This window comes from Dromiciops gliroides, chromosome 3 (genome assembly GCF_019393635.1).
Source record: "Dromiciops gliroides isolate mDroGli1 chromosome 3, mDroGli1.pri, whole genome shotgun sequence".
NCBI classification, from domain to species: Eukaryota; Metazoa; Chordata; class Mammalia; order Microbiotheria; family Microbiotheriidae; genus Dromiciops; species Dromiciops gliroides.
In genome coordinates this window covers 94,714,688-94,738,702 of record NC_057863.1, presented here as the reverse complement: position 1 = coordinate 94,738,702, position 24,015 = coordinate 94,714,688, and the positions used below count along the sequence as shown (strand labels likewise).

The window sequence follows — 24,015 nt, the reverse complement described above, 5'->3', positions numbered from 1 at the left end:
ATTGTCAAGATTTCATATATACATTTGCACATGTAGTGTTTTCATTACAAAAAAATACAGAAGTCCCAGGAAGTAAAAACACTTATGTGTATACTTTTTTTTCAGAAGTAATATTAGGGGGGCAGCTGGGTGGCACAGTGGATAAAGCACCAAACCTGTATTCAGGAGGACTTGAGTTCAAATCCGGCCTCAGACACTTGACACTTACTAGCCGTGTGACCCTGGGCAAGTCACTTAACCCTCATTGCCCCCCCCCACCAAAGTAATATTAAATAATGACATGTTATTTGAAACATGAATCTGTATATTCTAGGTACTTCCAGCTATGGTTAGCAGTGGCCATGAATGCTATTGATTAACCTAAATCATTGCACCTTTTGTACTTTAGACTCTTCTTATTAGGCTCTTGTAATAGCCCCAAACTGGTCTTGCTGCTTCCTGTCCTACTTTAACCAATTCTTTACATGGATGTTGATGTTTTGTGGCACTGTGATGAACTCATCCCTCAATTCAAAAACTGGTTCTCCATTAATGATTTTGTGCAATAATTTCTCTAGGAAGTTTACCAACTTAACAAGGGAAACCAGTGGCACCAAGAGATCTATCCATAGTGTTAAATATACTAGAAATGGAAAAGTAAAACAATGAGTAAGAATGGAATTAAAAAGAGGGGGGGGAAGAGAATAGAAAACAATGTGTATGGTAGAAATAGTAGACTAATGCCAACAATAGTTGCCTTGGGTGGCATTTGACACCATGGGCTCTCAACCTTTTTGGTGCCATGGACCCCTTTGGCAGTCAGTCTGGTGAAGCCTATGGACCACTTCTCAGAAAAATGTTTATGTATGTGTGTATGTGTGTGTGTGTATGTAATATGTATTGTGTATATATGTATATACATATGTAAGCAAACATGGGATTACAAGAAAAAATTATAAGGAAAATCAATTATCATGATATATATTTTTAAAAACTTAACTAACTCTAGGTTAAGAACCTGTGGTCTAAAATATTGTATTAATAACCAAAATACTATTTTGTTTCTGAAATATGAAAATGTTATTTCTAATTGCTTTCTTTTTATATTCTATCCTGGTATCCTTTTCCTTTATATAATTACTCATTTTTCTTTCCCTCCCTCCCAATTTCATCTCTCACCTTACTTTTTATTTATATTTTCCTTTCTTAAAAAATTATTTTCTAAGAAAGATATAGGGTGCATTGAATAAAGGTATGGTAGTCTATAATGATAATGGACTCTGATACTTGGGCTGTGGAAAAGAGACCATTTCATCACTAGACCACAGAAGTATGTTTTCTGATTTTAGAGAGCAGCATTTTGTGTGTGTGTGTGTGTGTGTGTATGCAAACTGTCCTTTTACTACACTTACACCTGGTTGTTACAGTTCAATTCTCAGGTGTTGCAGAAAATCTACCTCTTTCAGACTGTAGATGGAAATAACTGTGAAAAAAAAAGTGATGCAGAAATCTAGTTTGTGCTAAACACTGCTTTATTTTTACAACCCATATCTGCTTTCATGAGGAAAAGAATTGCTTAATGAACAGGCAGTCTTGTTTTGCTTTTCAAAGACATTTTGTAGAGATTTTTCACTAATGTGAATCTGATTTTATCTACTCAATTCTGTATAGATTAAGTAAATATGTATGCTTAATTAAAAAAAAAAGAAAGGTATAGGGTATACAAAACTGCATTAGAACTATCCATATGATTACCCAGAAAAATATCTGTAATTAATCTGAAATAATTGTGTTTATACTAATGAAAGCAGTACTCATGGGGAAATGTTAGACTATTCACTGAACTAGTTGAATTACTAAAATGACACAATTTCTTCCTTCAGCTTACGATTATTTCAGAAATTTGACAACTTCCGGATTCTTGTGTGTGGAGGAGATGGAAGCGTTGGTTGGGTTTTGTCAGAAATTGATAAACTCAGCTTGCACAAACAGGCAAGTATGTGTGCCTGTCTTTTGCCCTTTATTATTAATTTTCTGTCACTTGCTGTGTTACGTAGTTAAACAATCAGCATCTGGAGAAATGAAGGGTTTTCTACTCTTAGGCTCTTTAAATTAAAGTTCTCCCAAATGTGTTTTATTTCAGTGTCAGCTGGGAGTCTTACCCTTAGGTACAGGAAATGACCTCGCTCGGGTTCTTGGCTGGGGTGGTTCATGTGATGATGACACCCAGCTACCACAGATTTTGGAGAAATTGGAACGAGCCAGTACAAAAATGCTTGACAGGTAAAGGGGAATACTTTTTGGTATAAGGTTGAAAGGGGCACTTTCAAAACATTTCTTTTAAAGTTTTGATTTTTGTTTTTAATGGAAAAAAATAAAAGAAATCAAATGAGGAAAATGATCTGTTGAACTCCTTGCTTTAATTGAAGGAATTCTATGCCAATACCAAATGTAGCTCTTTGGCTTGTGTTGTTTAAAATCTAAATTGTGGGTTCTAATCTGTGCCCCACCCCAGTCTTGGGGGGAAGCTGGCTAAAATCACTGATAAATTCAACAAGAGTTTAGGCTTTTAAAGATTTATTAAAATATATATTATAAGTTAATGGAGAGATTGAGAATAGATTCCTTATAGCATGGAAATGCTAGCTCAGATTTAATTCGGTATAGCCAGAGAGAAAGAAAGCAATTTCCTTTCCTAGCAGCCGACGTGAAATCTCTCACCACCATGCCAGTGTCTGAACGACTAAGAGGGCCCCCCATAACCCCCTTCTCCATCTGTTGCCATGCTCATTCCTCCTCACCAAAAAAAGAGTTCTATGAGTGAGCATCCACTCCCTAGTTTCTCTCTCCCTCCCCCCAAAGGGGAGGTCCTTCAAGCTGGTTGGTTGAGAGTAGTCTCTTGCTGACATCAGTAGTACACCAACATGTCACTCAGGGCCGGCCAGGTGTGGCCTCCATCCAATCATCCTTAAGTAGGTACTTAGTTTCTCATTCTCACCCAATTCAAACAATACTAAATCAATGGGGGGGGGGGCCCTGAGCATCTGCCAAATTCCATTATTTTATCACAGGCTTTACTAATCTGGGGTCTTTGCTTTGTGCTTAAATTGGCTTATGAATCAGGATATTTATGATTATGGGCAGCACAAATCCATAGGTTTAAAGCTGAACAGAACCTTAGAGGTTAGTGAGTATAATCTCTTCATTTTTAGATGAGGAAACTGAGGTAACAAAAACATTAAGTGATTTGGCCTTCCAAGATGGGATTTGAACCCAGTTTTTCCTAACTTCAAGTCCTTTTCACTATGTCATACTGTCTCTGATAACTCTTAATGAAAATAATAAAATTAGGTTTCTGAAAATATAAAACTTATGGTTGGTACTGGATCCTCAGTTATATCGATTCATTAAGCATTTATTAAGGGATCATAGAGTGATTATCAAATAGAGAAGATCCCTCAAAGATCATCTAATCCAACCCCCTCCTTTTACAGGTGAGGAAACTGAAAATTTGTGTATAGATGCAGAGTTTTGCAAAGATAAAAAAACAAATATAGTCTTTAGGGAACTTAAAAACTAGACAGTGGATATGATGTGTACACGAATTAGTGTAATAACAATACCTCATCACTATATAGAGCTTTAAGGTTTGCAAAGTACTTTACATACCTTATCTCATTTGTTCATAACTCATATTTATATAGTACCTTAAGGTTTTCAAAGCACTTTCCTTATAATGACTCTTCAAAGTGAATTGCACAAATACTATTATCCTCATTTTATCTATAAGGACACTAAGATATAGAGGAGTTAATAATTTACCTGGGCTCACATAATAAATGATCATACAATAAAATATGTGAAATGTGATGGGGCAAAGGAAAGATTCAAACCATTTGCTTTGAGGAGATTTGAGTGTTAAGATGAGAGCCAAGGAATGGAGAAGAATTGACAAATTGTAGAGGAAGTACCTCCCTGAGCTGGAGCTGGATTTTGAAGGGAGAAAATTATTTCAGCAAGTAGGGATGAGGAGAAAGTGCATTTTGGACATAAGAGATAGCCTATGTAAAATGTTTGGAAATGGCACAGTATGGGATTGGATAAGAGCATAGTAAGTGGTGCTCTTCCATAGTATGTCTCACAACAAACACTGTGAAATAAGGCAAGAAGCAGTATGTTGGCATCAGGTTGTAGAGGCTAGCCTAAAGGCTAGACTAAGGAATTTGATATTTTTGTTCAAAACCCAATAAGGAGCCCCATAACCATTGTAGACAGGTTATAGGTTTCCATTTAATCACTTGAGGAGATAGCATGGTGAGAGGGAGAGATTAGAGATCAAAGTGGGGGGAGGAAGGGAGGGAGGGGGAGAGAGAGAGAGAGAGAGAGAGAGAGAGAGAGAGAGAGAGAGAGAGAGAGAGAGAGGTGTTATGGGACAACATCCCAGAGAAGATGAGAGAATGGGATCCAAAAGCATAGGTGGAATGGACTTGGGCAATAGAAGGACCACCTCATCTTCTGGGACTGGAGCAAAGAACCAAAGAAAAGAAGACAGAGAGATAGATTTTTCACTGCAGTTGATCCAGTCTGAAGCCACCCTGAAGCTGACTATCCTCACCAACTAAATTTAACCATTTGTGGAGATTTCCTATCCCCTAGGAACTCAAAAACTTAAAGCAGTCCCCTACCCTCCTATCTCTCTCGTCCTGTTTTTCATCTCTCTTCTTTCTCTTTTTTCATATTGAAACTGTGTGTTTGGGGTGGCGGGGAGCTGCATACAAGGATTTAAAATTTTTCCTTTACGGTGAAATTTCAGTATGTACAAAAACCCTTTCTTCAGCGCACTTTCTCCTTATACTCAAGCTCTGTTGAATCTTCTTTGAAATGTTCTTGTCACTTTATTTCCATAATCTATCATTCCATCTCTTGAGCAAACTGTTAGTGCCACTTGCTTATGGTGTATTCATACTCTTCTACCTTGCTTTCTTCCAGGCTTCTACTGCTTTCTCTAGGTGAAGACATGGTCTAGAATCTTTTCTCTTTGATTGGCTCTTTTGAGTCTTCAGTGTTGTTCATTTGATAGCAGTTCTATCTGTTGCTTCCACCCCAGAAATGATGACCCAAGAAGGCAGAGGGTGAAGGAGTTGGCTAAGGGGGTCTGGATTGGAGTTGGGGATAAAATGGCAACTATACTTCCTGATTTTTAACCATCTACCTATTCCTATTGCATCTGGAGACTACACTTCATATTTGTCTGGAGAGCACCTTTGTGATCTGAGGGGATAGTGGGTAATCTAATGAAATCATGCCCTATCTAAGATCCCGAAGAAAAGGAGGAAAGGAGAGGATTTTAGATCCTGGAAGGGTTTTTTGAGCATCTGATGGATTGTTTGTCATTCAAGAACCAATCTAGATAAATTCAAGGAGACTGATTAGTGGGTGGCCACAAGCTAAATAACTTTTTCAGACACAGCATCTCATTAAGGAAAAAGAAATTGTAATCTGCAACAGGAAAGCAAATACCCAAATCACTTGTACTGAAGAAAATTTAAATTAATCATACCAAGGCTTACCTCCATCAGTCTGAATAAGGCCAGAAAACAATATATCGATTTGCTTGATATATGGAACTTAGAATTTATTCTTATATATTTTCTCCCTCTAGATTCAGTCACAGTAAGACTTTTCTAATAAGCATGTATTATAGGACTAATTTGTTACTTTTCATGGGTTGTTAAAATTTTTATTTGACAAATTGGTATATCAACACAATTATAGATTTTGAAACTTTTTAAAAATAGGAGCTGGGTTTATTCTGTTCTTTCTTTCTGGATACCCAAAGTTTTAACTATACGCCTTCAAACACAATTGCCTCCAGTAACAAAAGATGACTGAAGGGGCAGCTCTGTGGCGTAGTGCATAGAGCACCGGCCCTGGAGTCAGGAGGACCTGAGTTCAAATCTGGCCTCAGACACTTAACACTTACTAGCTGTGTGACTCTGGGCAAGTCACTTAACCCCAATTACCTCACCAAATAAATAAAAAAAAATGACTGAAAAAAATCTTTATTTCAATTAAATTTTTTTCATTATAATTTCTGCTTAAGCACTTCCCCCATATATTTCCTTAATCGGAATAGGGTTAATTTGCCTTTTAAGGACAAGACAGTTTAATAAGAGGGAACATTATATGGAAGGCAATTTATAAAACTTAGATAATATAAATATACTTAATCCAGGAAGGGAACTATAGTAAGAGGTGGTTATAATAAAATGTTGTTTCTTTCATTTCTTATGAGGCTTCCAGAATTTCATATCTACTGGTTGTCATTATTTTAAGATCCGAGGAAACGTAGTTATCATTGACAAATATGTTTATGTTCATGAGATGGTAAATAAATCAGTTCATGAGATTTTGAAGTGATTTTTAGATCACTGTTTTCTTTTCCTTCAGGTGGAGTATAATGACATATGAACTCAAATTGCCAACAAAGCCTTCTATCCTTCCCACCACTCCAGAAGAGGAAAATGAAGAAGCTCACGTAAGGCTTCACCCTGCATGTGCTTAATACTTAGCAAATTAGTGACTGTCTTGAAATGATAAATAAAATCACTAAATAATAGATGTTAAATGTGAAAGATGCATCAATTGAATTTCAAATAAGAATTCTCTATGTAGTATGTAGTATGATTTCACTGACTACTTTTTATTTCTCACACTGAAGGAAAAAATATACACACACATGTATATGTATGTATGTAAGTGGTTGATCTGGCAGGAAAGAAATAGCCCGGTGTGCTATTTTTATTCATTATTATTTATTTGGAATTTATTTATTATTATTCATTTGGAATTTATCAAGCACCAACTCTACACCCTGCAAATGTTGGCCTCTGGATAGTAGTCAAAGGAAGTATAAGGTTTCTAACCTACAGAAATTTATTATGCCAAACAAAACAGACATAAACAGATTAGACTTCAGGTTTTTAATAATAGCTCATATTTTTCTGCAAAACTTTGTAAAATATTAAGGTTTAAAAAATTCTTTCCTCAAAACAGTCCCGTGAGTAAGATGAAAGAAGTATTTTTTATTTTAAGATCCTGGATCGGTGTTTTATAGATAAGGAAACTAAGGTTTAGAAAATCGAAGTGACTGACTTAAGGTTACACATCTAGTAAGTGTTGAAGCAAGAATGCAAACCTGTCTCCTTACTATAAACTAATCATACTTAACACTATGTCTTGCTGCCTCAAACTGCCCAGTAATCATGCAAAATACAGTATATAATCAAGTGCCAAAATGACCGATATAGATAGTTACCTGTATTGGGATTTCTTAAAAGGAAGTTCAATTCTTTTTTTTTTAAATTTTTTTTAAAGGCAATTGGGGTTAAGTGACTTGCCCAGGGTCACACAACTAGTAAGTGTCACGTGTCTGAGGCTGGATTTGTACTCAGGTCCCCTGACTCCAGGGCCTAGCTGCCCCTGGAAGTTCAATTCTAAAATGAAAGATTTCCAGTCTTGAGGGCAAATCTAACTTTTGGTTTAAATAAAATCCATGAGTATTTCTCCCAATAGTCAATTGTGTCAGTTGCATCCAATTTAGCCCAAACCATGTTCCCTAAATATTAAATTCATTTCTCTCACCAAAATGTATTAATACATCAGAGTGTTATTGTTTCCTACCTATATTTTCAAAGGGACATTTTTATGTTTGAATGAACTTTTTTTTTTTTTTTTTGGTGAGGCAATTGGGGTTAAGTGACTTGCCCAGGGTCACACAGCCAGTAAGTGTTAAGTGTCTGAGGCCGGATTTGAACTCAGGTCCTCCTGAATGCAGGGCTGGTGCTCTATCCACTGCGCCACCTAGCTGCCCCTCTCCATATTCTTAATAGACAACAACAACAAAACATACTTGATCAAGCTACCAATGACTACTGCTATGTGAATCTTTCTAGCTTTTCATCATAGCCAACTATAACACTTTTCAACTTTGGATTCCAACACAAAGTCTGACTTGCCTTTATATTTATCCACTGAATTCTGCCTTTCAAAGCCCAATTCAAATATTACCCCTTTCATGAAGCATTACTTGCCCCTTCCTTCTCTTCTCCTATTAATAACCTTCCTCTTTGGACAGGTCATAACACTAACATAGCAAAAAGAATAGTTTTGCAACTCGTGTGTTTACCAAGTAGTATTAAGTATTGTGATTATCTATGTTTGCCATGGCTGATCAGGGACTTCAGAGTCAGGATGAAGATTAGGGATCCTATCCTCATGTCTTTGTTGAAGTTGCTCCCTTCCTTCCCGACTTAACTCAGGTACCATTTCCTCCATGAAACCTTCTTTGACCCCTACTCCTCATAGGAAAGGAATATTGTTCTCTCCAGATTTCTTAGAACATATTGGTTGGGCCTATTCTTTATGTACTCGTCTCAGAATCACAGGACCTTGGAAAGTTGGAAAGAACCTTGATGGCTACCTAGTTTGACCTCTATCTGTATAAGAATCCTTTTTGAGATCTTCCCAACAAGTGAATGCCAGATAAGTGATGGAGATTTCGCTGGATAGTAGTCAAAGGAAGTATAAGGTTTCTAACCTACAGAAATTTATTATGCCAAACAAAACAGACATAAACAGATTAGACTTCAGGTTTTTAATAATAGCTCATATTTTTCTGCAAAACTTTGTAAAATATTAAGGTTTAAAAAATTCTTTCCTCAAAACAGTCCCGTGAGTAAGATGAAAGAAGTATTTTTTATTTTAAGATCCTGGATCGGTGTTTTATAGATAAGGAAACTAAGGTTTAGAAAATCGAAGTGACTGACTTAAGGTTACACATCTAGTAAGTGTTGAAGCAAGAATGCAAACCTGTCTCCTTACTATAAACTAATCATACTTAACACTATGTCTTGCTGCCTCAAACTGCCCAGTAATCATGCAAAATACAGTATATAATCAAGTGCCAAAATGACCGATATAGATAGTTACCTGTATTGGGATTTCTTATGTCTATATATAGCAGAGTCTGTATGTATCTTGGCATACAGCGTTTCAAACATACTAGGTATTTTACTCATGTTTGCTGCATTAAATTGGTAGGCAACAGTTAGCTTGCTTAACTTATGAATTATTGTTGTTCAGTTTTTTCAGTCATATCTGACTCTTCATGACCCCATTTGGGGTTTTCTTGGCAAAAATACTGGGGTGATTTACCATTTCCTTCTCCAGCTCATTTTACAGATGAGAAAACTGAGGCAAACAGGGTTAAGTGAAGTTCCCAGTTTCACACAGCGAGCAAGTGTCTGAGGCTAGATTTGAATTCATGAAGATGAGCCTTCTTGACTACAGGACCAGCACTCTATCCACTGTGCCACCTAGCTGCCCTAATGTCTAAATTTCTTAATATCAAATTGTAGTCACCACCTTCCCAAGTATCCCATTCCATGCTTGGAGAAAGTGATCACATTCAGAGATTTAGCTCTGAAAGGGACCTTAGACATCATCTAACCCCCTCCTTTTACAGATTAGGAAAAGGATGCCCCTTTGATAATACAGAGTTTATATTGGGATTTAGAGATAGACGGATTACTTAGTTCAACCCCTTAATTTTAGAGGAAATAACTCAAGTCCTGAGACATTAAACTTGCCAAATGTCTCCCAGAGCTGGAATTTGAATTCATATCTTTTGACTAAATGTCCTGCCTAAACCATACTGCCTTTATTCTAAATTCCTTTTTCTTCTTTTCATAAATATTTGACACCTGCAACTGGGTGGGGAAGGATATTACTTAGTCATATTGCCACTACTGATTGAAAGGGTGACCTCCAAACCATTGTGTAGAGCAAATATGTTCTCACACAAGCAGGAGCATTGCCTTAGGTGGTTATTTGAGTGAGGAGCCCTGTGTACTGTTTGCTATGACTGTCATCATCATGAGAGACTCTTGCTATTCTTATTCTTATCCTTCTTAGCCTATTATTGAAGGGATATGAAGATGAAGAAGCATATACCCTTTTCCCCCCTTGTCAAACAGAGTTTAAATATCTAAATTAACAATCCTTAGAGGCAACCATCCTAGGGAAGCTCCAGATTCAAATTAAGGGTTTGGGATCATTGGCTCTGAATGTGTGGCAGCTTGACAATATAAGCTCACAGGATGAAATCATGTAGAGGAAAAGACATTTGTTTGCCTTCTCAAAATTGGGGGAGGAAAAAACATGTGCTTGGGGAAATTATAGGTATAAATATGGCATATAGCATGGGAATAAAACTGCTTGCTCACCTGCTGTGTTAACAGGCTTTTATTCCTCAGAAACCTAGGATAAGCCTTTCCAAATTAAATATGTGTCAAGGTTTGAGGAATAATTAATTTTGGAATAAATTACTAATTATTTGTCATACTTAAGTCCAGAGCCGGGTATTTTTTCTTTGCCATAAGAGCCACTGGATAGAGTTTCAATTCTGTGTGATCAGTCTAAACATCACAACATCTGTCTTTTTACAAACCCAAATGTGTTTATTTTTTTCTTTATATTTACTAAGACTCAAGCAGAATTTACTTTAAAAATAATTTTTGTTGGGGCAGCTAGGTGGCGCAGTGGATAAAGCACTGGCTCTGGATTCAGTAGGATCTGAGTTCAAATCTGACCTCAGACACTAGACACTTACTAGCTGTGTGACCCAGGGCAAGCCACTTAACCCTCATTGCCTCACAAAACAAACCCCAAAATAATTTTTGTTGATATCTTTTTTTTTTTTAATATCACCTTTGTCTCTGGATTTGTGCCTGCCTTTCTTCTTTACTCAGTGAGCTATCCCTTGGGAGAAAGAATAAAAAAGAACAAAAAAAACCCAATTTAGCCAAACTAACATCTTTAATGGGTCTGACAACATATTCAAGTCCCCCTGTGCTCCCACCATAGTCCTGCATCTCTGCAAGGAAGGGAAAAAAGGAGGCAGGGAAGAAGGAAGAAAAAGAGGGAGGAAGAAGGTTGAAAGGAACAGTTTCCACTCCTTTCTCTGGGGCCATACTTGCTCTTTATAATTGCAAAGTTTAGAACTTCCTTTTATAGATTCATGATGCACAATATTAAGATTATTGAGTCTATGCCCACCTATCTTTAATCTCTTGGGAAAGGTCTGCCTATTTAACTTCTGGATTCTTTGTAACATTAAGAATAGTTGAGTCAAAAGAATATAAAATTGGAAGATCAGATTGTTTCTTCCAGATGCTAAACATTTTAAACAGTATTTTAGAATACAGCAATAACCAGCTTTCCATCAGAAAACAATTCCTACATTTGGATATTAAGAAAAAAACCTAACAGATTAAACAGTAGCGCTACATTGATTTTTGCCAAGTCACATCAAATACTTGACTTATTAGAAGGAAGCCTGTTTTTCTTTAATATGAAAAGATTTTTAAAAATGAAATGTTTCATCACTGTTTCCTATTAATTTTTTTTGCCTGTGAATGAATAGCATGTGTAAGCCTGTTGGCTAATACTAGGGCTCTACACAGCCCTGAAAAAGGCCTAATATGCTATCAAACAGCATAAATGTACTGTTTTGATGGTGCTTTTCTTGTTTTGAAGAGATAAATTTTATTAAAGATATCTCAACCTCCCTTCCCCTGGATAAATCTCATTACTCGAAATGTGTAGTTCTCTTAAACAGTATCCATTTTAGATTTCCTCAGGCATGATTGTGAAACCATTGCCTTTTCAGTTTTCCTTGGAAAGAACAGAAAGCTCAGTACCTCCTCGTAATTAACATACATGCTTCCATCATCTTGCTAGTAACCATAGGAAAACAGAGCTTAACAGGATTCTGAGGGCTTTCTTAACTCTATACTACTACTGCCAGACAGGACCACATGTAAACCATCTGTTTTTTAAAAGCCTTTCTAGAGAAGATAATTCAACAACCTCTTTCAGAAACTAATTCTATTATTTAATAACAACCAGTGCCAGAAAATTCTTCCTTATCATTAACCTAAATCTCTAAGTCTTCTAATTGGGTTTATTGCTAATGGCCTGGGGTAGACAGCTGGTTACCATACCTTGTAAGAAGCTTTTATGCACTTGGGGGAAAAACACCCCATTAAAACTCTTCTCCAAATAAATAACTCTAGTTCCTTTAAATTGTTTTCTGTAGGCCTTATTTTACAACCTCTAATTGTCTTTAAATATCTCTACCCTAAGTCTTAAACTCTACACTGTCCTCTTCAGTAGAAGATCAGAACTTGACATATTTTTGTAATGTCTGTCAAATGAGAAAATAAATTCATGGTTTCTGTGTTCTTCATATCTATTTATAAGTTCTAGCTTGGCAAGGCCTATGAACCTTCAGTTTTATGAATGTTTAGTGTTAGCCATTAGTTTAAGGAATAGTTAAGATGATAAAAGAATGATTTCCCTCCTCTTTGATTTAGCAATCCCTCACCCCCACCCCCAGCATTAGGATGTAGGCAGGGATATATGGACAGGAGCGAACTCATACTTCATGAATTGTTAAATTTTCAATCTGAGCATTTACAATTTGGAAATTAACAAACATTTCAAATCATGGCTTGCTTATTGTTTTGTTCATTGTCTAGACTTAAGAAAATGATAGAGAAAATATTAATAATCCAGGTTAAACGTTTAAAATACTTTAATCTCTGAACCCATACTATTTTCACTTCTTTGTGTTCCTTTTCTTTCTTGAGGTTTTTGTACTTTTCTTCTGATTCTTCTTTCACAACATGACTAATATGGAAATATGTTTAATATAATTGTACATATATAACCTATATCAGATTGCTTGCTGTCATGTGGAGAGGGGAGGGAGAGAGAAAAATTTGGAACTCAAAATTTTATGACGATGAACTTTATTTACATGTAAAATAAATACTATTAAGATTGAAAATTAAGAAATTTTTAAAAATAGTTTAATCCCCATCCCCTCTTCCCCAAACTGGTTGTTAAACATTTACCAGCACATCCCTGGTTTTCAGATCTTTGAAGTTAAGATAACATCTTATTTTGCCATAGGTATTCTTAATGCCTAGCACAATAAAGCATATAGCAAATGTGAAGCATTTCGTTCATGTGATTCTCATGAACCACAAATGCACAAAATGCATGTTTCTCCCAAAGGGTATGGCTGGGAGCAATAGCTTCGAGGCGCAATATCTCTGTTGGCCACTAGGTGGCAGAGATTGAACTAGATCAGTTCATTGCAAACAGCCTGCCCAGAAGCACCTAGTACTCCTCCAATTCTATACATATTTCCTGGCACACTGATTTGCATTCATATCTAGGAATAGGGATGAATTCCTTCAAAATCATAACATATGATATAGCTCCAGTCCCATTTGCATCTCAGGTTCTTCTTATGTTCCCTTCTTGGTGTAGTCCTAAAGAAATTACTTACTTGGCTATTTTGCCTAATTGAAATTCACCAAAAGGAAATTGAAAATGAGGTTGAAAATTTTTAAATTCTAAAGTGGCTTAAGAAGCCACAGCTTCCTACAGTTCCATGGGAATTTATAAGCCACATCTTCTCTTCTTTAGTCTATTCCTGTGCTACCAAAGCCCTTTTTGTAGATGAAGTTATCAAGCACTCTCAGTTTCAGAAATCAAGGAGGGCGGGGAGAAACCTCAGTTCATCACACTCTGGCTAATGTGATCTTATTGAATTGCTAGTGTAATCATCAATAATACATGTGTTTCTGGGCCTGTAGAGGCTGGTCCAACAACCAGGTGACTACGGGGTTCATCACCTTGATAGAGTGACTTTGAGGAGTAACTTGAGGTCATTCACCTGACAGTTTCCTCTCTAACTCCTCTCTGTGATATGTGGTATGTGGAGAGAGAGAAATCAGACAGACAGACAGACAGAGACAGAGAGACAGAAACAAAGAAACCTAGAGGCAGGAAAATGTGGATGGAGAAGGGAGGGAGGGAGAGAGAGAGAGAGAGAGAGAGAGAGAGAGAGAGAGAGAGAGAGAGAGAGAGAGAGAGAGAGAGAGAGAGAGAGAGAGAGAGTCTTTTTTAGGAGTCTTTCCTAAACTTTGACAGCTGCCCCATTTATGGCAGATATCTTGTCACCATTATTACTTTGCATTTCCATTTCTCTTTGCTGTATAAAGATTGGGAAAATGTAGAGGAAAAAAAAAACTAGGTAACTACTATGTAGGAGGAGATTGTTTCAGCAGGTGGTTACAAATGTTTAATGAATTGGATCTGACCTTTTTGTTTTCAAGGGAGCTAAGAAATAAAGCATCACAGTGTTTCTTTTTAATTTTTTCTTTTCTATTATTTTGAACTTGATAAACCTGAACATTGCCCTATACAAAGATCAGAAAAAGACACTGAATATGAAATCATGAATCTCCACTATGTACAATCTGGATTTTAAAAATTGTACGAGGTAGTTGCAAGACTGCTTGCCTGTGTCCCCTGACTGAACTACCATCTTTTCTCTTATGTTTATATTTTATTAATCATCAATGCTCTTTTCTTTCCCTCCTTCCCTTTTTAAGTATTACTATCACTCTCCCCACTACTGCTCAACTTCCCCTTCCCACAAGTCCTCCTTCATAATGATTAATGTCATCATGTAAAACAAATTCTCACACTGACCTTGTCAGAAAAAATATATATATTCTTCTGCATCTTTGGTCTACCACCTCTCTGCCAAAAGAAAAGAAATATTATTCATTATCAGTGCTCAGGAATCATGACTGGTCAGTGCAGTGATCAGAATTCTGAGGTTTCTCAAAGTAAATAATTTTATCATTAAAAATAATTCACAAGGGGCAGCTAGGTGGCGCAGTGGATAAAGTACCGGCCCTGGATTCAGAAGGACCTGAGTTCAAATCCGGTCTCAGATACTTGACACTTACTAGCTGTGTGACCCCGGGCAAGTCACTTAACCCTCATTGCCTCCCCCCCAAAAAATTCACAAGAACGAAAGCTCTACATCTGTATGGATAAAACCATGCTTGCATAGGTAGATGCAACCGCCTTCCGTGTGTTATGAAATACTTTTGGTTTTGCAAATGTAATCACTGTGCTGTGTCAGATACCATCCAAGTAAACAAATGTGTTTTCCCCTTTTATTGCAGATGTCATCTTATGAAGATTCAGTCGCCATTCATCTTGCAAAAATCCTCAATTCTGATCAACACTCGGTAGTCATATCATCTGCTAAGTGAGTTGGGGAGTTTATATATAATGAATAAGGTGTGTGTAGATGAATGTGACTTGAAATAATTGATTCATTCATTTATTCAGCAATCATTTATTAGATACCTACTCTGTTCTAAGCAATTTACTAGACAGTGGGGATACAAATATAAACCAAATAATCCCTGCTCTCAAGGATCTTACATTCTGTGGTATTACCTGTACTCAGAAAAATAAGTACAAAATAGATGCGAGGAAGAGACAAGGTATTTGGTGGAGGTGGTGGGAGGAGGCATGGGTAAATCGTGAGAGGTGGGGGAATTCAATAAGGATTGGTCTTGTAAAGGAGGTGTGTTGTAAACCAAGATTAAAATAGGGCAAGATTAAAATAGGGCAGGTTTAGCAAGGTTCAAGGTTGAAACGCAATAAGTACTCATGGACTATAAAAGCCAATTAAAAATGGCTTTTAAAAGACAAACTTTAAAACGCTACACTTCAATTTCTTTGAAGTATAAAAGTTATTCGGCCCCACTTTCACAAATACCTGATCAAGAGAAATCAGGAGAGTATCAAATAAAGGCAGAACGCCACGGTCCCCGAGGTGACTTTACCTTACCGTGCTTCAAATGCTCAGCTGTCCCATAGCATCTTGTCTGATTGTTTTTTCTCACAGTTAGGGAAAGCTGAGCAGTATTCTTTTATACTCACCGCTTCCAATTTTGTCAAGCCTACACTTGACAGGGTCTTGGATGGGGGAGGGATGAGGCCAAAGCAAAGAATCTAGAAAGGGCTTCAACAGCTGAGAGAGCCTGGGCCACTCTGCAGTGTGTGTGTGTGTGTGTGTGTGCGCCCCCAGAGATAGCCACATTCCTACCACAAAGCTGCAGAAATGAGGAGAGAGTCCATTCCAGTTGTGGGGTACATCCTGTGCAAAGAAGATGGCAAATGGAGTGTAATGGATGGGGATCAGTAAGTAGGTAGGTTATTCTGGAATGTACACTGGAGGAGGGGGAGGGGAGCATGGCATAACAGCTGGAAAGGTAGGTGAGAGGCAAATTGTGAAGGGTTTCAAAAGTTGATCATAGAAGTCTACATTTTAGATTAGAGGTAAGAGGGAACCCATGGAAGCTTTTTCAATAGGTGTGTGAACATCAATTTGGCAGCTAAGTGGAGAATGGTAAACAGAAGGAGAAATATGTGGCAGGAAAACTCTTATAATAGTGGGAGGTAATGGAAGCCTGGACTAGGGTGACGGCAGTGTGAGTGGAATTTAAAAAAATACATAAATTATTAAAAGCAAAAATCTAAATCATATCTTTTGTGGGCAACAAGAATCCTGGAAAGAGTAAGAAAGGAATAAGTGAAGAAGGGGAGAAAAACCCAGAAGGTGAAATTCATCAGTTTGGGGGCATTTGGGACAAGATTGCCAAGGAGATCAGGAAGTTGAATTTGTGAATGCAATGAATTTGGATTGATTAATTCAAGATATATGTTTCCTTAAGTTCACCTCTTCCCACCCCTCACCCCACCCTTCACACACAGCAAGAAACCTAATAATGAAACCCAGGTTCTGAGAAGCTTTGCGAAAAGAATGATAATCCCAAACTTCAGGAAAAAAAAAGGACTGTTACCTAAATTATAACATTTGAGAAGACCCTTTACTAGCATTTTAATAAATTGATTAATATTCCCAAGAAAGAAAGAATTCCCTCTTAATTGACCTGTCAGATAGTGATGATTTATTTATTTGGATTGTGAAAAGCATTTATTCCTTTCTTTTGTCTTTTGACTATTTTACTAATTAATACCACACATTATTTGATTTTTCTTACTGTTAAAAGATTTTACAAAAAGTTTGGGAAGAAGTTAAAACACGTCTAAAATAAGATGATTGTATGACTTGTAGCTTTAATTTCACTATTTTGTCACTATAGACTACTGTGCTAGTCTGTGGTGGCAACAATACTAGCATATGCCTTTGGCCAAGTCACTTGACCTTATGGTTTCCTTATTTGTAAAAATGTGAAGTAGTTCTATCTACCTTAGAGGGTTGTTATGAGAATTAAGTGATCTCATGTCCAAAAGTTGTTTTTACCAACTGTCAAATGCTATGCAATTATAAATTATTCTTATTTTTATTGCCTAGAACTCCATCCAGCTCTGTTTCTAGTCTTTGTCTTAACAGTAGATTTTCATGGCTCTGTGCCTGGTCTTAGCTTTGGCTTTTATCCCACACCACGTTCCTAGCCCTTACTACTGGCTTATCCCATTTGTCAGATCTTAGCCTATTCATTCTCCTATGCCATAAATGCTTTCATTTTAGCTGGGTTGGGTTGCCTAGCTTCCACAATTCAAGAAGCTCTGCAGACTATCAGAGTTATAGGAATTAAGGGACTACAAAGAAGTTGAGGTGGGAATGAAGGAAGTAGTCTATAGGAGTATATGTCGAAAGGATACTTTCTGACCAAATCACACATCTAATATTAAGCAGGTTAAGAAAACATAATGTTCTTGTGCAAATTTAAAAATTGTACCATCAAAACAAATTAGAAATCTAAGAGTTCTTAGTCCAATCCTTAATTATTTAAATAAGAAAAAAAAAAGGAAAACTGAGTCACAGGTCATCAGACTTGTCTAAGTCCCAGCTAATTAGTATCAGAGACAGGACCAAGACCTAGGTCTTCTCAGACCTTTGTTATACCATAAGTAGCTCCTATAGTTGCTCCAATTCATCCTGCTCTTTTTTTTTTTTTGACATCTACAATGGACAAAGCTCTATACTTCACACTGAGTGGATTATAAAGATGAATTGTAAAAGGTACCCTAAGTGCAAGAGGTGGGAAGTAGAGATAAGACATATATACATTATTTCTCTTCCATCTATCTAAAATAATAAAATCATAATATCATTAACTATTACCTTTCCAACATTGCAAATAGTCTCGGAAACCATTCAGATATCTAAGAGAAAGGAAGTGATGCTATAAACCAAGATAATTAAAATTAAAGAGGGGCATCTGGAAATAAACTTTTTAAAAAAAAAATCATGTAATTAAATATTTTGAGCTTTAAATTTTTTCTCACATAACCTTAACAATGAAGTTTTCAAACGCTGCTTTCATTTCTACATTTTTCATGTAAATTGCTTGAATTCGTCAAGCAGTTTTTGAATTTATATTCAGAAAAGGAATGCATTAGCACTTCATTTGGTGGTGCTTCCTTTTGATATGTGTATCATGATGTTGTTCTACTCCTCTTTCCTCAAAGGATTTTATGTCAGACCGTAAAGGACTTTGTTGCCAAAGTAGGGAAGACGTATGAAAGAACAGAGGAAAACAGTGATGTAGCAGACGCCATGGCCAATAAAGTAAGAAAACCTTTCAGATCATAAGAGTGGGGGCTCCTCCACCCCTCCCCCATCTATCTGTCTGTATCTGGATTATCTGGGTGGGGGGCTTCCATGGAGAAAAATCTCTCCACCAATGCAGATGGGTACCCGTACTGAAGCTTTCAGACTTGAGTTGCTAGGGCCACTGAGAGATTAAGTAATTTGTCCAGCCCAAGTAGAACTTGGACCTGGGTGATCCTGACTCTAAGTCCTCTTCCCTACCGGTGACTAACTGTAAGGCAGCATTGCACAGTGGAGAGAGAGCTCGTCTCAGTGACAGGAAGACTTGGGGGTAAATCTTGCCTCTGATACCAACCAGTTGTGTGACTGGGTAATTGGATTGCCTGCTCCATGCCTCAGGCATGTCTCTAAGACTGATGTTGTAGAAAACATTTAGATGTTCACTGGAAGAAGATTCTCACCAGGAGTTCTTTACATCATTGAAATCACAGGCCCAGAAGAATTCCTTTGAAATTAAATTACATTTCATGGTACAACCCATCAAGCATTTATTTCTCTGCCAAACTGTTTCATGCATCGGAGAAAGAAATTTGGTGATGAATATAAGCATTTTATTTAAGCTTTCATAGACTTAACATTTAAATTCACCTTCATTACTTAAATATGTATAATATGTACATTCATTAAAATTGTGTAAAAAGAAAATTTATATAAGTTGAATCAATCCTATTCTTCAGTAGACTTGCATCACAGAAGAGGGAAATGCATGACAGTTGTCAGATGGAAAGGTACTATATGATGATATAAGGGAGGAAGAAGAATAGTGAGGTTTTCTTTTGGTATGTCTCCCACCATGTCCTAATCTGGATGGTTCATTATCCTTTTCTGCTTCTTAATTCTTTCATTGACTTCTTTCTCCATTTACCTCTCCCCTGATGCCGTTGAGTAAGGCTGAAGTTAATATAAATTCCGAAGACCCTTATTGTACCTTTCACATTTTGGATCTAGTTGCCTTATTTAACAAACCAGGACACCTGGTGTTTGGAAAGGAATTAGCTTTTCCAGATCCTGTTTCCTTAAGCGATTGTTAGAGGAAAAAAGAGAAGAAAGAATAGAAGTGGGAAAGTACCCTGCTGAATCTTCAGCTTCCCAACAATACAAATAATAATTGGTATTTTCTTTACATGATCTCATCTGTTCCTCACAACCTTATGGGGTTATTGGTATTACAGGTATTATTGTTCCCACTTTACAGATGAGGACACTATATGGTAGAGGTTAAGTGATTTGCTCTTGATCATGCTCAGATATCAAAGGCAAGCCTGACTCAAAATCCCTCTGTCAATTCTACTACAATTTGCCATCTATCTCCACTGAAAAACTTTTGGTACTAAGTCTATTGCTGATGATGCTTCTCCCTTTAAATGACTTCCAGTCTCTTCTTCCTGTTCCTTTTTTCCTTGCTTTGTTGAGATTTCAGGAAGGCATACAGCTTCTTCGGTCGTCACCTTTACACTCTACAGTTTCTGCTATAACATTCTGTCTTAGTATTTCAGTCAAGTAGAGGAGGAAGAGGAGGAGGAGATTGGTATTATCCCAAGAGGCAAGAGTTAATATGTAATTCTTGACCTAAAAAAGCTGACAATAGCAACAGCCGGTATGCCTACCATTTATTTTGCCTTGCTCCTCATTTTCTTATTCTTTTGGGTTATTATTCAGCAAATTCAAATGTAGATAGCAAATGCAAATGCTTTCACAAAAGGAACTTCCGATGGTCAGGTAGTTTACTTTATGTGAGCAGAGTTCCCATTTATGGTTGTCAAAATGGTGCCACAGGTTCAGGTCACTGGACATTAATAAAAATATAGTTCATGAAATATATAATTGTGTTCCCATTTTAAAAGGTTAGGATTTAAAGATATTTACTGTTATTTTTTTAAAGAAATTGGTCTTTAAAGAAGGATACCTGTACAAAAAGTTTGGAACATTTTAATCATAGAAGGATTTTGGGTAGTTTCTTGAAAGTTAAAAATTTCAAGTTACAGAATCATGTTTATCCACCTTATAAACACACATACACATACACAAATATACATATATATATATATATACATATCTACATATACATACACATATCTATATATAAACAATATATTCCCTAAGTACAATTATAAGTTTATAAACACAGGTCAGATTATTAAATTAAGTTTACTTGGTGTGCCTGTAATCAGAGTCCATTGGTTTAGATCATCTTTCTCCAACATAATGAGAGGCAGTGATGCACAATGGACAGTGTCATCCTTTGAGTTGAAAATTCTTGGGTTCAAGTCTTATGTCTGATATGTGCTGGTTGTAGACATACTGGCTAATAACAACAACAAAAAACAACAGTAGTAATAATAATAATAAAAGCATTAAGGTTTGCAAAGCTTCATGTGTTATCTTAGTCAAACCTCAAAATAACTCTGTCAGGGAGGTGCTATTGGTACCCCATTTTATAGCTGTGGAAACTGAGACTGAGAAAGATTAAATTACTTTCCCAGAGTCATGCAGCATTAAAAGTCTGTGCCTTAAAGAACTCTCTAAGAATCTAAGTTGCAAAGATAGAGTTGGCTATATTGATATAGGAAATTTCCTCACATGGAGCTCCCTATCCCAATGAAATCACAGGGATGTGAGCTCCATCTCCAACCCCTCAAGATAATAAAAAAAAAAGATGCCTTCTGACCCAACACACAGACACACACACACAGACAGACACACACACACAGACACACACACACACGCACACACACACCTGATCTTTGAAACTATGTAAACAGACATTTAAATTCTAGAAGTTTTCTCTTGTAGCTAAATTCCTTAAACTCTCAAGTATATTTGTCTTGTGATTTTTCCCCTCTTCCACTCACTTCTCTCCTTTTAATTTATATCCTTCTTACTCATGTTTTTCCAGTGTGCAATACTAAATGAGAAACTTGACCAACTACTGCAGACTTTACATGCAGAAGCCCAGACAGTCCCAGTATTCAAACATCATGGCCCTCCCAATATTGAAGGAGATCCTGTGGACTTTTCAAGTGAAGAGTCCTTATCTGAAAGCAAAGGACGCATCGTGGAGGGCACCCCAAAGACTCCAGCACAGAAAACTTTCAAGCCAAAGGAGTTAATGTTGAGAGCAAACAGTTTAAAGAAAGCAGTGAGGCAGATCATTGAGCAGGCTGAAAAAGGTACACGTGAGCAAAGCAAGGTCACAAAGCAGCGATTCCTTCTTCCAGGCAGCATCAAAGCTTTCATCTTTAAAAAAAAAAAAAAAATATATATATATATATATATATATATATATATATAATATTTTATTCCCTAACTACATGTTAAAACAGTTTTTAAAACATTTTTTTAAAGTTTTGAGTTCCAAATTCTATCCTTTTCTCTCTCTCTGCCCTGCCGCCCGAGATGGTAAGCAACCTGAAATATACTATACATGTGCAATCATGTAAATAGTTTTCATCTTTTGAGTCAGCTTGGCACCCCTTCAATAACCTGATTTTATGAGCTCAATGGAAAATGGAACCACTAAAATAAAATTTGTTCATGCTTTTTCTTAATCCATTAGTAAGTAGAATCTTAATAGTACTAAACCGAATACCTGCAAAGCAGGCTTTAAAATGAATGACTTGAAATGTTGAACTAAGTCAGACAGTAATTTTATGTGGTGTTCTTTCTGAATATTTACTTATAAGCTACTACTCTTAATTTTATGCTTTTAAAATTGAAGTTGATTTTATTGGTAACTTTTGAATTCTTAATAAACAAAGATATGCTGTTTCAGTAACATAGTAGAAAATGTTAGTACATTTTAATATTAGTATCTTCAATTTACATGGTGCTTTTAAGTTAAAATTTTTAACAGATTTTCCCATCTCTTGTCTTAATGTAATTTGATGGGACATAGTCATTTTATTTTTCCTATAAATTTAATATTTTAGGTGAATATAAAAATTTGGTTAAATGAATATGTTTCTCTTAGAATCTTAATTCATTAATGGTTTGCCTGTTTTTAAAAAATCAGACATAATTTCTTTGGTATAAGAAACTCAATGAGGAAACTTCTATCAAAGTAGAACTATACTGGTCCTGCAATGACATGTCTGGAAAACTTAGAAAGTTAAAAAAACAACAACAAAACTTTAAAAGTTGCTAGGTATCTTTTGTCAGGGCCTAGTCCTGACCCCAGGTCTTACCAGTTCTAAGGCTATCTCTTCTTTCCACTATGCTACGCTGTCTCTGAAGTAGTGTAGTAATAACAGTATCCAGAACTCATCCTGTTATTATCATTGAATCATCTACTATTATTGGATTAGTGTTTCCTTTCTCTTAAAGTTTCTAGGAAGAAAAGAGAAATACTTTTTTTTTGCCCTCCACCCCATTCTAATAATCATTTTTGTATTTTAGAAATATTAAAATTATCTTGTTCTTATTATTTACAGTTGTAGATGAACAGAATATTCATACTGATGAAGAAAGTAACCTCCTGTCAGTTCCCCTAGATGACAGTAAAGAAACAGAATACTCTAAAGAAGATAGAGATGATGATGGGAAGGAGTATCCATCTGGTAAGATGCTAATATCAAAATTATGGTGGAATTTAACCATTTTACTTTGGTTTTTCAACCTGGTTTTGTCATAGACTCCTCATAACTGATGGCTGATGATCAATATATTTGTGTGGTGCTTTTCATTAGATTGTAAGCTCCTTCAGGGCAGGGACTATCTTTTGCCTCTTTTTGTATTCCCAGTACTTAGCATGTTGCCTTGCACATGGTGGACACTTAATGTTCCTTAACTGATTGATGAGCCAATAACTTCAGCAATTAAAAAAAATCTTTTCTTCTGCTAGAAGATATTTAAACACATGGATTTTTGATGGTTTTTACTCCTCCTATAAAGTGTACTTCTTTTTGATAAATACAGAAATTTAGTTAAATATCTGTATAATTTTTAGAATTTCAGCTCTGCTTATTTTCTGAATGAAAATCATTCTGGCCCCCAAAGAATCATGAGTTAATGCTGGTATAGTAGTACTTCTCTATTAAGTATTCATTGTATCTGGGCCCAAGCCTATTTTGATTATTGTGAAGTTATATTGTAAGTCATATGTCTAAAATGCATGAAGCAGAGTACATATGAATACTGTCAGTGGGATGTTCTCTTTCAGAAGAAACCATGAAATATGAATTAAATTACCATCAATGAAACATCAATTTTTGTCATTAGGACTGTTGGTTTTTATCAGAGCATGAACATCAAAAGGTTATTTTTATGGTAGCTTAGCCCCAGGAGTCCCATCTGTCAAACTAAAGAGCAGCTGTCCCTCTGCTTTCTTTCACTGCACCTGGCCTGTCCCAAAACACAAAGACAATTGAATTATAAGATTAGCAATCTGTTTTCACGTCATGAAGAGTGAAAGATAATTCAATTTCAAGGTTGTTTTTTTAAATCATCTGCCA

At 36.3% G+C, this 24,015-nt stretch overlaps 1 protein-coding gene across 8 annotated transcripts in view; it reads left to right on the top strand.

Moving 5' to 3' along the window:
- DGKH (diacylglycerol kinase eta) overlaps window positions 1-24,015 on the top strand; it is a 243,015-nt gene that overhangs the window by 168,952 nt on the left and 50,048 nt on the right. For all 8 annotated transcript variants that reach the window (XM_043998633.1, XM_043998637.1, XM_043998632.1 and 5 more), the window contains 7 exons: window positions 1,863-1,971; window positions 2,123-2,262; window positions 6,430-6,517; window positions 15,096-15,181; window positions 18,424-18,523; window positions 21,462-21,735; window positions 22,996-23,121. In XM_043998633.1, the coding sequence (XP_043854568.1) occupies window positions 1,863-1,971; window positions 2,123-2,262; window positions 6,430-6,517; window positions 15,096-15,181; window positions 18,424-18,523; window positions 21,462-21,735; window positions 22,996-23,121 (923 nt within the window). The remainder of the gene's footprint in view (window positions 1-1,862; window positions 1,972-2,122; window positions 2,263-6,429; window positions 6,518-15,095; window positions 15,182-18,423; window positions 18,524-21,461; window positions 21,736-22,995; window positions 23,122-24,015) is intronic.